Source organism: Pteropus vampyrus, unplaced genomic scaffold (assembly GCF_000151845.1).
Source record: "Pteropus vampyrus isolate Shadow unplaced genomic scaffold, Pvam_2.0 Scaffold83, whole genome shotgun sequence".
In the NCBI taxonomy this organism is placed as follows: domain Eukaryota; kingdom Metazoa; phylum Chordata; class Mammalia; order Chiroptera; family Pteropodidae; genus Pteropus; species Pteropus vampyrus.
The window spans coordinates 6,512,683-6,528,211 of NW_011888864.1; the positions used below are offsets into that span (position 1 = coordinate 6,512,683).

General features: G+C 41.9%; 1 protein-coding gene across 2 annotated transcripts in view; it reads right to left on the minus strand.

Annotated features, from left to right (window-relative positions):
• Positions 1-247: 247 nt before the first annotated feature.
• Positions 248-15,529, minus strand: part of UBAC2 (UBA domain containing 2) — a 162,727-nt gene continuing 147,445 nt past the window's right edge. For both annotated transcript variants that reach the window (XM_011363218.2, XM_011363217.2), the window contains 2 exons: positions 15,129-15,251; positions 248-1,561 (listed from right to left, as the gene is read on the minus strand). In XM_011363218.2, coding sequence (XP_011361520.1) covers positions 1,454-1,561; positions 15,129-15,251 — 231 coding nt within the window. In that variant the 3' untranslated portion in view covers positions 248-1,453. The remainder of the gene's footprint in view (positions 1,562-15,128; positions 15,252-15,529) is intronic.

Below are 15,529 nucleotides of genomic sequence, written 5' to 3' on the forward strand. Positions count from 1 at the left end.
GCTCCCAGAAAGCTGAGCAGCCCGGTGGCCTGGTGGCCTAGGTAAGCCTAAGAACGGGGCCTCACGGGAATCAGTCTCAATCACAGGAACGAAAGGCTTCTCTCACTTCAAAAAAAGCACCCAAATCTTCTGAAGAGAGATGAGCAGTCTGGCTTTTTTTTTTTCTTTCTTTCTTTTTTTGGTGGTAAAAAGTACAGCCTGGAACAAAGTTTTATTTAGGTAAGTCTAATAAAAAAATACCAAGAAGTAAAACACATTAAAAACTTTATTTTGTTTCATATCTGTCCAAATTTACATCAATTTGATATATTTCTACTCATTTTACAGAACACAATCATTGCAATTTCCTTAAATCTCAAGAGTGACCCTGCTTTAGATCTTTTCATGTTCGTCCACCTCCGGCCTTCTCCACCGCTCTGTGATGGAATCCTCCACGGTCTACTCTGCCTTATGCCGAATTTCCGGTCAATCCTTGGGGCCAGGGAGAACCTGCTTCTAGAGGGGCTGGCCCTGCAGCTGGGAGGGGCAGAGTGTTTTCTTTTCTGCTCTAGGGCTGAGCCCACGCTGGGCCAGCCACTGAGCACGTGGGTCTGGCCCCGTATTGCTCCAGCCTGCCCACTGTCCTCTTTGCTTTCTCTTGGCCTCATTTTCACCCCAACCTGAGTGGATAACTGTGGATATTCTATGTAAAATTAACTCGAGTTAAGTTTCATGGAGTATTCCAGATCCTAGATTCAGCATTTATCATCATTATTTTTTAATGGAAGTGGGGAGGAGGAGGGGGTGGAAAATTCCCTGGACAAGAATGGGCTGGGACAGTATAGAGTAGAATTTAGTTCTGTTTCTCCTTCATCACCTAGGCCTGGCCAGCACTGCACGCAGCAGATGGGTACTGCTCACCCCCTTGGAAGTGTGGACACTGAACAGTCACTGGGGTTTGAAAGCCAATTTGAGAAAAAAAAAGAGATGAAAAAAGTCCATGTGGAATAATCTGACATGTCCTTTCTTAAAACATTCCCCTTTCTCCTTTTACGGCATTTATGATCAGATATAATGTAGGAAGATGCATTATAATAAAAAGAATATTATAATAGCAGTAATTTCTCATCTGGAGTGTTCGTCAACTGCTTGCAGATATCTGCAATCTGAATGCATTTTAAACATTAGAAACGAGTGATGATTCTTCAAACTAAGGAAAATACCCGATAAAAAATAAAGATAGAAAACACATGCTAATTTAATGGCAAACTTAGAGTACGGAAATGTATTTTCGATACTCTTACAGTAACGATCTTGGAATTAAAGGAGGGAGCGCGAGAACCACCCTCTGCCCAAGAGAACAGTGAGAATGTAGGTGCCAGACGGGGCTGGGTGCTCAGGCTGATTCGGTATCGGGGACAGCGCCCGCTGTGGTCAGCAGCTTGGCAAGCGCCAGTGTTGTCAGCTGGGACCGTCACTGCTGCAGCAGGAAGTTGGTAGCCACATTAAGGTCATTGTTTGAAGCTCTCAGGGCTTCCAAAGCATCACCTCGAGAAAATCCCATCTCCATGAGCCGTGCGACCTGAACAGAAACAACACCAGAAACCTGATGAGGCTGATGGCACTGCCAGTCGTACGTCAGCTCCAAAATGCTCTTCATGTGAGTTTTGTAGGACAGGCTAAAAAAGAAACTATTTTTCATTTCAGTGTGAAATCAGATGTTTAAAAAATTATAACAGGCACATTTTAAAGTGGTTACTATTTACAGCCAATAGATACACATTATCTCATTGAATCCTCCTTTTAGAGACCAGAAATGGGGCTCCTGAGGATCAAGTGACCTGCCAGGATGAGCAGAGGGTGGCTGAGGAGAGGGTGGCTGAGCTCGCGGGACCAGAAAGCACGTCTGTGTAAGATACCTCATGCTCATCCGCCTCACCACACTCCTTCAGTGACACATCTGATTCCTGAGGAATAACTTCTCAAGTCGCATTTCCTACTGCATGCAAACAATCGTTTAACTGGAGATTTATTCCTGATGCTGGCAGACACTGACAATAAAGATGCTTTTGAGTTCTTGGCATCACACAGCTAGAACTCATCCTGTGTGTGCCCATACGTTTTTAGCATTTCATATTAGTTGTGACATTTGCTAAGTCCCCAGCCTGGGGCTCTGTAGGCAGTAGCAGCCATGTGTGAAGCGGGGTGACACAGGGGCAGAACCGCTGGAAAGAGGCAGGTAAAGCCACAAGGGCAGGGAGGATGAGGCTTGCATTTTTTTTTGACCACAAATCCTGAACCTGTGAATATAGAGGTTTCCTGTACTTTTACATATAGGCAGCCTCCAATGTCAAAATAGGCAGAGTTACTAAAGTTTATTTATAACCTATTTTCCCATTTAAAAATGTATGATAAAAATATTTATGGCCCTGGATGAGCTACAGGCATCTATTTTTCGTACTTACATTAAAATATACTACATTTGCAATAATACATAGTGAAAACTGATACCCTTACAAATGTTGAAATTTTTAACAATGTGTTGTTTAAAGAGGCTTCTGTGGGCTGAGGACTCAGTTACCATTTCTAATCTTTCCCGTACAAAAAAAAAAACGTGCTCGGTGCTACCCAGTGTTGAGAATGCCGGATATTGCTTTCCTACTCCTCCTTCCCCTGCCTGGGGGAGCCAGGTGTACGTGTGATCCTGGGGCGGGGCGTGGGGTGGCTGGAGGAGAGAGCAGGGGGTGGGAGGGGTCTAAGTCTGCGAAGAGAGGAAGAAGGTGCAGAGCGAAGTGAGCGGTGGGTCGGGGAGAGGACTGGAGTGACTTCTCAGCACCGCCCAGGCCCAGACCCCAAGACCCCCTGTCCTTCAGGGAGCCTTAAGGAGAGGCTAACCCAACTGAGGAAACATGGCACAGGGGACACTTCTCAGAAGCTGGGCTTCTAGCCAGTGTTTTTCAAACTGAGACTGATCCCTCATTAGTGGGGTCATGAACAGTTAGTAGGTTATGACTAGGATTAAAAAAATGGGTGAAGTATGATATTCCATAAAATTTCATTTCAGTTCTCTACATTCACACACATGTATGCAGCGGGCTGTATTTCTTACTGTGGGCTGTGGTCAGAAACCTTTGACAGCTGTTTTCTACAGCAACAGTCAGTGCCGCGGGTGATTTCCAGCTCGACTCCCCAGGCTGATGGGATAGTGCAAACAGAATGGCAGGAATTTTCTGGTTTCATTTCCCACTCAAAGAAAGAACTGGTTTTTTTTAGAATATCAAGAACATTCTTTGGTCACTGGCTAAGATGGAAAGTTCTTTGGCAAAGGGAGCAGAATCTGCCCCTCACTTGTTGCCATCTGTGGGACTGCAACGGTCCTGATTTTGCCCTTTGAGGTCGACAGAAAGCACCCCAAACCCTTTTCTGCACAAAACACTTTGAAGGCCGCCTCCTCCTCTCCTCAGCCTTCCTGCTTCTCTAGGCAGCACCCCCACTCCTGGTTGGTCCGAGGCCATGCGGGGCCACGTCTCCCACCCTCACTGGTGGTGTTTCCTCTGCTGGAAGACTCTTGGCCTTGGCCTGGTTAACTCCTTCTCATCCATAGGTCTCAGGGTGCTTGGCCCTTTCCTATGTCTCCAGACTAGGAAGAACTCCAGAGTAAAAGTCTCACGGCCTCGTTGACCTCTTTTCTGTGCTCCTTACAGCTCTGACTTTTACCTGTATTTGTAGGGTTGATTGCTTCTCCATATCACTGTATTGTAAGCTTTCTGAGAATAAGGGCCCTGGCTGCTTTCATTCATTCCTGTGTTTCAGTATCCAGCACTTTCTAGCCTTCCTCCCCCAATGCTTGCCATTTACGCCATCTCAGAATATGGTGCCCAGAAGTGAGCATAGTACCGCTGGCATGCTCTGACCAGGGCAAAGGGCAGCTAGACTGCTGTCTTCCTGTGATCACGACCCTTATTACAGTAGAGGAATGCTTTAGTAGTGTGCATACACGTGTGTATTTGTGTTCACGTGCCCTCGTGTAGCTACATCAGACTGCGGTGGTCAGTTGAGTTGGAGCCTGCTAAAAACCCTCAGGTATTTTCACATGAAATGATCTCAAGCCAGGTTTCTCAATTCTCACCCTGTAAGTTTACATTTGATCTTCTAGGTTTAGGACACTGTACACATCCCTGTTAAATTTCCTGTTTTCTAGCCAACTAAAACTATTTCCAGTTTAAATTCTGTTGTCCACTATGTTAATCAGCTCCACACACTTATATCATTCCTAAATCTGATTAGCAAACCTCTACAAAGTATTCAAGTTATTATTGATGCAAATGTTAAGAAGAGAAGTTCAAAGATGAAGCCCAGAACTCACCGGAGACTTCTGTTTCTATTCAAGTGGCTAATTAACATTTTAAAAGAGGTTTTTAATCAGTTTTAAACCCACTTCATATTATCATTATCCATTACGCATGTCACCAACATATCTCTTAAGGTGATGAGATACTGTCAAATGTCTTGGTGACATCCTGTGTCAACAGGAGCAGTTTGGTGCTCACAGCATATAGACCACAGAATTCTCTTATGTTCACAAGTTGATAATCTAATTTTAGGCTTCTGCCAGACAAGAAATATCAGTTTTGCCATTCACTTCTCAGAATTAACACTTTTGCCTTTCCTGGGGAGGCATTTCAAACTGAGTATTATCTGCTTTCTCTACTCTGATCAGCATGCTTGGGGACAGGGGCCACAAGATATGTACTGGACGCATGCATGTCAACAGAGAAGAAATCACCTCATCGATCCAGGTAGTCTTACTAGGTTATTTCTGCTACTGGATTGAAATAAGCTTGTATGATACTTATTCTGCTTATTTCCATTAAGGACTACTCTCTTTAGTAGAGCCAATGTAGCCCAGTGAGGAGGTGGGCAGCTCTACCTGCTCTCTGTTACCCACAAACATGACACCATGGCCCAACAACTTAGCCATTCTTAATGACTTTAAGAGGGTGGCAAAGACTGTCCTCATTATCATCTCTTTGGCACATTTAGTACTTTAAGCATAGCTAAGGACTGGCTGTTTCTTTGCACCTAGCCAGCAGGAAAAAAATCTACTTGTTTGGCAAATCATGACTTATAATCTATAATTAATCCACAAGATGCTGATGGTGGGCTGGCCGTGACAGAAGCCACCAAGGCAGAGCAGCAGCTCAGGCCCTAGGATCTACAGAGCTTGCCCACTCCAGAGAGGTAAACATCCCTCAGGTCTAGGATGTCTGGAGTGTGTCCTAGATCGATAAGTGATATCTGGTGTAAGGAAGAAAGCTTTCTCTGCATGCAAGACTTCTCCTGAGTCCATTCTCTCTCATGCACACAAACAACCACACATGCGCCGTCACTGGTTTTGATAACTAAGCCAGGTTTTTTTTAGGTCTTTGTTGAAGAGAGTGTTTGCTATTATATGCTTGCCGTGGCTGGCTGTTCATCCTGGCTTTGGAGCTTTCTGTGTTTTTTAGGGGTGAGAAAGTAGGTGTGATCAGAAAGTTTTCATTGCTGGTACTTTGACCAGATGAAGAAACCCAGGAAGTAGGAATAGTGTTAACATAGTACTTCTTTTTAAAAACTGAACAATTACACTAAAGAAGGGTATCTGTAAGTTTCCTAAACTTACCTGTAGTGTCCCAAACTGTAAACATCCATGGAAAAATAAAATTGAATGCTTAGGCTTGGGTATGTGGATAATAATTAGGCAGAAAAAATGAGAAGTAAAGAGAACGGGGTTCTGACGGTGTTTTCTAACTGCTTCCATCTCACAGTGGACAGCCCGTGGATGGGGTCCCCCCACAGCCCTGAAAGTTGGCCAGGCCTTCTGCTGCTGTCCCTCCCTCGAGTGGTTCAACAGTTCACAGAACAGACGATAAGGAATGGGGCATGACCCAGCAACATGGAGAATGGACATCCATAGCTCTCTTAGATGGACTCTAACAATTACTGTTGTGGACCTTAACATCTGTTCTGAGAGCTCCAACGTGCCCAATCCTAGTGCAATTCATTACTGTCTCTGTGTGACATGCTTAGCACGTGACACATGAGTTCCTGTGCTCAAATGGTAGAAAGGAAAAATTGAGGTCCATTGCAGACCTGTGGTCAGGTAAGCCAAATGTAGACTAGATTCCAGAAGTTCACAATTCCTTAAAATAAAAACAAAAGGGAGGCTGGCAGTTGTTTTAGATCTGACCCAAGTGCAAGAGGATCATCCTAGCCACCACTGCTGGCAGGTGGGGACCTAGTCAGTGGCAGAGAGAGCCTGAGCCCTGGAGTCAGGCTCTACGTGACCATGTATTCACTGTGTGACCCCAGGCAGGAGACTAAAGCCTCAGTTCTCAGTTTTCTCACAGTTTTGAGGATAAGAGATGCACGTGTAAAAGGCCTAGAGCTGTGACTGGCACATAACACATAACAGGTGCTCAGTAAGCATTACCTCTTGAACAGTGACAGGGCCGGGACTGGATGTGTGAAGATCCCTCCCTCCGAACCTCTCAAGCCTTAGTTCTGAGACTGACAAAACCGATGGTGTGACAAACCACCCCTGGGCTTTCTTTCGGCTTTCTCTTTAACTGTTTCCACTTCAGTAGTTTTGTATCCTTTGTTGGTCAAAGAACTGATGTGTCTTTTTACAACAATCAAACGCAGGCTCATTTTCAGAGAGGGCCATGGCTAGCATGTAGTGGCTGGAAGATTGTCTCAGAACAGAAAAGCCACCCCCTCTGGCACCTTGGTCATTGCCATCAAGGGAGAGGCTCATGTGTCCCCAGATGATAGGCTCATGATTAAACACTGGTTCCACAGCTAAGTACACATATATGTACACCAACTGCCATGGCTAAATACAGCCACGCTTAAAAACAAATGCAAGTGAATTTTGCTACTTATTTCTAGTGCTTAAGTGGCATAAACAAGAACTGGTTCAAGAAAACTTGTGATGAGACCGAATGAAGTCAGAAAAATAGGAAAAATCTTTTTAAAAGGTGAGCATAAAATTCTAACAAAAAGCCCACATTATTTTTGTGACTCTTGATAACACCTTACTTTATATCTGTATAAATTCTAGGAAATACTCAATTCTGATGATCATATAAATAATGTTATTTATAGATATTCAGTCTACCTCCCTCACACCCATTCAAAGCATATATTTTATTAAATAAATGAAATCTCACCAAAAATCTAATTTGTTTTCTCTACAGACTGTTTCCTGTCTATTTAGTTCATCTACAGTAATGAGAACCATCTGTTACTTGATCAGATCTAACTAATATCCAAGGGAAAAGAAAATTTTAATGTAAAATCTCTTGATCCTATATGACCAAAAGACAAAAATACATGATCAGTTTAAATCAAGTTGTCAAAGTACAGAAATATCATTAATTTGACAAATATTTACAGACAATTTCTGCTGTTCTAAGGCCTCCCCTAAATAACCAGAGGGTTAGTGAGTGGGTTGGTTCGGTGACTCGCAGGTTGCGTTTTCCCTGGCAGATGATCTCCGTGAGGGCTGCAACCACACTTGCCTTGTTTCCCACCCAGCATAGAGTATGGCACACAGAAGGCGCTTGGGCTTTGATCAGAAAAGGAGTGTAAGTTTAGCGATGTAAGATCTTTAAGGAACTGACAACTTAAGGAGAAGACAACCAATAAACATCTTGGGGACAAAATGAGAAAGCTGGTAAAACAGAATTCTGGAAAAGAAGATGCTAAAATAGAGACATTTTCTGATTTAAGCAGAGTCCAGAGCGAGGCAAAAGCACACTTTTTATCTCAATCAGTATTGATGGGCAGGGTTTGCAGCTGTCTTGCAGTAGAAGCTCTGGCAGATTTTTTTTTTTTCTTTTGTGTAATGCAAGTTCCTGATTTAAGCTTGATTGCGAGGCATCTACTTCAGTGATGGCTATCTGGAATAAACACATTGCCAGCTGCATGACTAGATAAAGAGCCAGGTTGCTTCCCCCAAGTGAGGCCTTTTTGTTTTAGAGATCTTGGTTGATTTCTATAACTGACCATTTGGGCCAGTTTTTTCTCTTTCACCACTTAAATTTCCGCTCTTATGTTTTAAACTCACCAATAAAGAGTCAACCCATGAAACCCTAGACCCCTGCCCTCAACCCCAGTAAAAGTAGAACCCCAGGCCCATACACGCCCGCACTTCTCTTTCTGCCCCCCGCCACGCCCGCCTCTTGCTCTCTCCACTGTGGACCTCTCTGTGTGGCCCCAGGTGTGCTGTGTAATTTCCAGGTCTTATAAGTAATAAATCTGCACCCCCCCCCAAGTTTCCTGATGATTATTGCTAAGCCGAGATCAGCGCAAAACAAGTCTGTTTGGAGAACTTTAAAATGTCCCCAAAGGAATTTTCTAAAATGCATTTCTGTCAACATTCCTTTTCTATTTCAGAGCACAGTAAGTACCTTCCTCCTTTGCCTGTGCATCACAGGAAAGTTTCTGTCTAAAAATTCTCACCACAAAATATCAGAATAGAGTTCATCTTGGTTTCTAGTCTAAAGACCTAAACGATCCTTTTCTCTAACTTCTTTTAGAAACCAGGTGTAGTTGGGTTAATCGCCAAAAAGAGTGTTAATGCTTTTCCTGTCTCCCACATCAACTTATTCATAACAACTAAAGTTACCCAAATGTAACATCTCCAATGCCTGCTTTCTGTAACTAAAAACTTGACTTCTTAGAGGCAAAGATCAGAGATAGCTTGACTTAGGGGATAGAAAAGAGAGTCTGGTACTGAGATTCCAGCTTAGCCTTGTAACTGGTATGGAAACACACACCTGGGGAAGGTTCCCAGCCCCCAGCAACCTTCCGCTATATCAGCTGCCCTTCATCAAGGACCCCTCAACGGCCACCTGAGGCTCTGAGTACCGCAATCTGTCTCTCTCAGCTGGCCAGCCTGAGGTATGGGAACTTGGACAGGAGTAAGCACCACAGAAGAGCACTGTCACCATCATCTGACAGTGCTCCAGAGGAGAACAGGTAAAATATATTTTTCCCATAAAACGCTTTTCAAAGAGATATCACGCCGAACGAGAAAAGAAACCTATAGAGATGGAGATAAATCAGTATTGGTATTCCTTTCCTTCTTTTCCCTTTAAACATCCTCTATGATTGGGACTCGTGTCCCTACTATCTCAAGATAACTCTTACTTAAGAAAATAAAAGAATTCCCACTTTAGCATTCTACTTGCAATTCAACCATTTTTTGAGACAAGTAAAATAGGCCATTCATTCCAGTGAGATTTATAGCAATTCCTCTCAGTGAAATACTCCTCTGCTTGTTTTGCTCAAATAAGACTGTGGTTTTCTTTAACTTCCCTTTAGCTAAGGGCGTCAAAAACAAACAGTTTTTTTTTTGGTTTTTACTTCCCAAATTCTGATGCTTGCAGAAAGCAACGCCCACCTAGAAGGTGGCCTCGACCCAGCCCCAGGCTGGGTTGTCCATCTGTGGCAGGCAGCTTCTGGGGCCACATGTGCACCCTGCCAGGAGGAAAATCCCAGGAGAGGCTATGGCAATAAGGCTCGCCCTTCCCTCCCCTTCACTATAACACTGCCTCTCCTGCCCCACCGCCACCTGCTGCGAGGCCACTGTCAGATCCCCAAGGGTCATAGCATTCTTGCTGACTTGAACAGCTGAACCACTGTGATCACACCTGTTGGCTGAGAGAACTGTTTCTGGTTATTTCATGTTCCTGCCTGGCTACAGGCTGCTCAGTGGCCCCGTATCTTTGCGCTCTCCTGCTTGGTTCAGGTTTTGATAGTGAGGACGCTCTCACCACAGCCTGGGGGGGCTCCTTTGCTTCTATCTTCTAGAGTACCCAGCAGAATTAGGCATCCCCAAAGTTGGTTAATTATTTGATTGCCACCCAATATTCCATTCTAAGACATTTAACTTTGGCATTTTCTTAGAAAACAACATTTGCAGTCTACTAGCAGTAGAGATTGAAAAGTCTGACATAGTACCACTCTCTAACACATTTTTAAGTGAAAACGAGTGTTCTTTTGGAAGAGAAATCCACTGACCACACTTTTGCATTTAGTCCTGCTCTAACCGCTGCCGGGCACCTTCTGTGTGTCAGGCTCTGTGGTAGGTGGGAAACAAGGAAGGAATGGAACCAGGCTTCACGGAGCTCACTGTGTGCCAGGGAAAATACATAACATGCAAATTGCTAGACCAATACCCAACTCACTGCAATTCAGAGCAGAAGCACAAAATGTACTTCAAAACAAACACATATTAGTGAGGAAATCGTTTTTATAAGGTGAGTATTTTGAAGATATGGGGAGGATTCCTGAGATGGGAAGAGACCTCACTGAGATTAAGATTCTCTCATACTAAATACATTTGGCTTTTTATCAGCTAAGATTGAAAGTGTCTTGAGTGTTTCTTGAGCCACTGGATATTTCAGAGGACATGAATGGGAGCTGCACTATGGGTCTCATGTATTATAAACATACCAAGTGGTAACAAGTCTTGTCTGATCAAGAGTTTTGTCAGCACCTGATCTGTAACATGATTCCTGAGCAGGGGTGGAAGAAATTACATACACGGTTATGCTTATGACACAGCTTTTCCTCCACGTCTAGTCCATCTTCTAGGGAAACTCAATGATACAATTCTCCATTTAAAACCTTGTCACGGTTCCTTAATGCCTATAGCATAAAGCAAAAGTCCACACATCACCAAAAGCCATTGCAGAGCCTGTCCTGCCCCTTCCCCAGACAGTGCCCCTGGCCCCTGGTCACCCTCCATCCCAATCTTGCCCACCTATGCTGCCCCAAATTGGATGCACTTTTCACCATGCCAAATCTTTACAAATGCCATTGCCCGTAACCCTCCGGGCACTGGCTATCCTTTCTCAGTTTCAGCAGCACTGGAACATTTCTAAACAGTTGACAGGAGCCGTCTCTTTGCCTGGCTCCCTGCTCTGGGCTCTACGCCATCACCTCGAGGGCAGGTAACTGGCTTTATTTATCTCTGTACTTCAAGAATCTAGCCCAGTGGTTATCCCTGCAGAGAAGACAGCTAGGAACTGTTAGCTGACTAAAAGGCAGAACAGATGTGAATGAAAGAAAGAAAGGTGAAATCTGTAACAGCCCATGTTTATCTTCCTTTTGTTAAGTACCAGCTTTGGATTTAGTCTTGTCTAACTTCCTTGTCCAATTTTACCTGTGTCCCATTAAGCATAAACCGAAAGGCCGTTTTCTATGCTTGGGAAGGACTCTCGAGAGACAAACTTGGTAAGTTTTTCCCCTTTCATTTAAAAAAAGTATGAAGCCAGTATGACAAAATTTCATTATTTGTTAATTTCTAGTATAGGTATAGTATAAAAATCTCCAGTTAAAAGAAAAAAAAAGAGAGAAATGGAATTTTATACACGCATATGAACACACTCACACATATACTTATTTTTAAGATAGTAGAAATTTGAGCATATTCGATTATTAAAAAGAGTCACTGGATGGCACTTGGTTTTGGCATATTCTTAAAAAGGGGCTGGGGTAACATCTGCAAGGGGTGATCACTGGCAAAGGAGTTGGGGGGCAGTCTGCTCATTGAAAAATAGTAGGAGTGGATTGTGAACTAAAAATCCAGAAACTTGACAGTAGCAAAAGTACAAAAGGTGGCAAAAAACTTCTGTGGCTGTATGTAGTAGACTACTACTAGATTTATTAAAGGAAACACATTCCTTCTTAGGATATCCTTTGTTTTCAAAATAGATGAACTACATTTCCTATCTTAAACAACTCTCACTAAAATTCCTGAAGTATCTATTTACATCAGAAAAAACTCAAATAATCATTTCTACTTCTCTCGGTTTAGAAAATTACTAAGTTTCTTAATGCATTAATATTACACAACTCGTATTAAAAAAAAGTTTGGCATATTTAGTTGAAAAACTAAGCATAAAAATGTTTTGTTAATCTGAGGTATCTTAATGCATTACTAACAAATATTATTTTAGATAATGTCTAGCCTCAACAAAGTAATCAAGAGATTATACATTAACTATAAATTTCTGTTATTGTAAATGTCTTGAGGGCAAGAACAATATCTTTTCTATCTTTTACAGTCTCTCTGGCACTACCAAGAGTCTACATAATAAATAATACTAGGGAGGACTCTGTGTCTTCATGCATTGACGGTCTATAATGGTCATTTTCAAGGATAATCAAGGAACACAAAAAACAAGATTTAGAAACTCAGTGAATAAGGAAGCATATATTAAAAATGACCTTTCACGTAGTTATTTCTTTTCATATCACAGCAAGGAAGAAGTAAATGCTGTTTCCAACTGACACTGACACCCTGTTAACCTCACTGTTGTTATTCTAGGAGGATCAAGGAAAATGATTCATTATAAAACCTTAAAGACTTCAATAGCACACATTCTCCTGTTATCTTTTTTTTTTTTTTTACAAAGTGCCGAAACTAAGAACTATTTAACCTTTAAATACCTCATACGGTTAACGGCTGTTCCGTGAGGAATGTGACCCAAAAGTTCTACGAAGTAAACAGTAATAGACCAGAACTCTATTTCCTTTCACCTGAATTTGAGAGTGATAGCTTACTTTTTAATCTGTTACCATAAATACCTTACAACTGCCGAGTTATTGGGCTTTACTTTCTTATTGTGGGGATAAGATTTTTCTAGAAATTCTCTAATGGAAGTGGAAGAGACCTATGGCTCTTCAATCCACTGCTCCATCCTAAAGAGCTGCAGGAACGGTCAGTCTGAACTGAGAGGCTATAAGGGCAAGGGGCAGGATCAATCCATCAGGCGCAGTCAACTGGTTTCTTTCAAAAGCATTTCTCGTGGCCTAATCCAGGGTGGCAGTGGGAGCCCTGCCCAGGGGCCCATCTTGAGTTCCAGGAAAAGTGAGGACATAGCTTTGCTGCGGAGACTAGATGACTCGGGTCTAAGTGGAATTTGTTCACTCTCGGGACAGGGATGGAGGAGATGATGGGCCTGGGTGTTGTGACCAATTATGAAATGCTGACCTTAATTTGCTTTCGTGAGAAGCAAGCATCACATATGGAAGGAAATTAACGACTGTTATTATTGCGATGCTCTAAACTCACTTTTATAGATTTTTTAAAACTGTAGTTTGAAATAATTTCAAACTTACAGAAAAATTTCAATAATTATACCAAGAACCCTTGATTACTCGTCATCCAATCTCACCAGCTGTTATTTTACTACAGTTGCTTTCTCACCTATCTATACATACACTCTCACACTTAACGTCCCCTGAACCACATGTCCGTTTACGCCTTAATACTTCGGTGTGCATTTAATTTTCTCAGAATAAGGATATTCTTTCCTAACCACAGTCAGTAAAGATACCAAATCTAGAAATTTAACATTAGTAGAAAATGATTAATTAATATACAAGTCCAATTCCAGTTTCATCGACTGACTCTAACATGTCCTTTCACCAAAAATTATTTTCCAGTATAGAATCCATTCTAGGATCATGTATGACATTAATTACCATGCCTCCCTAAGTCTCCTTCAATCTGGAACAGTTTGTGACATTAGTATTGTTGAAGAATACAGGTCAGGTACAGTACGTCTCTCAAATGGGGATTGTCTGTGTTTCCTTTATGAGCAAAGTTATGCATTTTTCATTGTCACATGACTGATGTGTTCTTTTCAGGGCATGCCCACATGCTCTTTGTTCCATTATTGGTTATGTTAATTCTGGTAACTTGGTTAAGCTGGTGTCCAATTTCTCTACTGTACAGTTACCATTGTCCTTTTGTAATTATTAAGTAACTTGTGGGGAGAGACTTTGAAATTAGATAAAAAACCTGTTCTTCATACAATGATTCTTTCCTGAACTGGTTTTTATTCTGATAGTTGCAAAACCATGATTTTCCAAAACTATCATTCTTTCTATATTTACTACTTTACATTCTACTAAAAGGAAAAGTATTTCCCTTGCCTTTGTGGATGTATGAATTCATATAAATATTTATTTAGTAATATCAGTATGAACTCACAGAACCCCGCCCCCTCGTTTCCATGGATTATATTATAGTACTGTACTTATTTATTTTGATGCTCAAATCTAATGTGTCAGATTTGGCCAGTGGGACCATCTCAAGTGAACTTCATATTGTCGTGGCATGCCCCCTCAGTTATGCTGAACTTCCTTAATTCCTTGCATAAGGTGGTCTAAGTTCATCTTGCGCCTTCCTTATCCTGGACCTGGGACCCACCGTTCCTCTAAAGAGGCTGGTTTCTATTAGTGGGTAAAATATTTAGAAAGTAGATCCTCAGTGCTCCTGGAATGCCATTACTTCTGATTCCTTTTGGTTGACAGAGCTAAGATCCATGTACATACACATATCCTTATTAAGTCTTATTATGAGTTTATGCTACATCTCTAATTCCTATCCAACCACACAGGGTTCTTCCTTGCCTTTCCCTGCTCTGTATTTTTGTTTTCCTTCTTCAACAGTAAGATCTACTTACTTCCTCATTTGCTCAAATCTACAATACATACAACGCAATTGCTGTACACTATGAAAAATAAACCTAGAAGAGTTTAAGATTTCTTTGCAGTTCTTTAAAACGAAGGGTATATTATGTCCAAAAGTTACTGACATTAATTCTCCCATATGATTATGTTATTTGTTTAAAATACAGTTGGATCACTCATTTCTGTTTCTTTTTAGTTTTACGTTTGTCCTTACCAATTTGCTTTTTTGAATATGTAAAAAGTAACTGGATTCCTAAAGTCAAAACCATACAAAAAGTATACCCAGAAAAGTGCCACTCCTTCCCCATCCATCCGCCTCCTCTTCTCCCACCTCTTGGAGGGAACCACTTTCAATAGTTTCTTGTGAGATGAAGTGTTATACATTTTTAAATAAGTGATGACAATGTATTTGTTTTCAAACTATGCCTTCCTCCAACTCATAAGACCCACAGTAGCCAATAAAGGCCCAAAGTGTCTACCACTGCTATAGGTGGCACTTTAACTGCTATTATAATCTTTGTATTTATATGTTCCATTTCTTGTAGGTCTTGTTCACCAAAACTGCTTGAAGTTTGAAGCATTGGTTTAGGATGGGTACAGGTGTTACTGATTACCTGTTCCTCAGAAACCTCTAGAGGAGGGGGTGCTTGCTGTTCAGATCGCTGACCATCCTGATAGTTTATATTTCGTCGCTGACGTAAAGGAGGGAAAAGACGATTCCAATTGATCATTCCTCCCTAAAAAGAGATCAACACATAATGATCAGACACAGAAGGGGTAGAACTATCAAAATGCTTGAGAGAGCTTTCTCTTGCAATGCAGTCACACCTATAGACTGAGAAATAAAATGTCACATTGATCTGCTGTATGCAAGCAATCCCAATCCTAAAGTATCACACCATCCTTCAATCGATAGGATAAAATCGGTAGCCTGTAGTAGGTGCACAGAGAGAAAAGGCAATAGGTACTGGCAAAGCTATTTGTTCAATTTGGCTCTGGAAGACAGAGAGGAAGA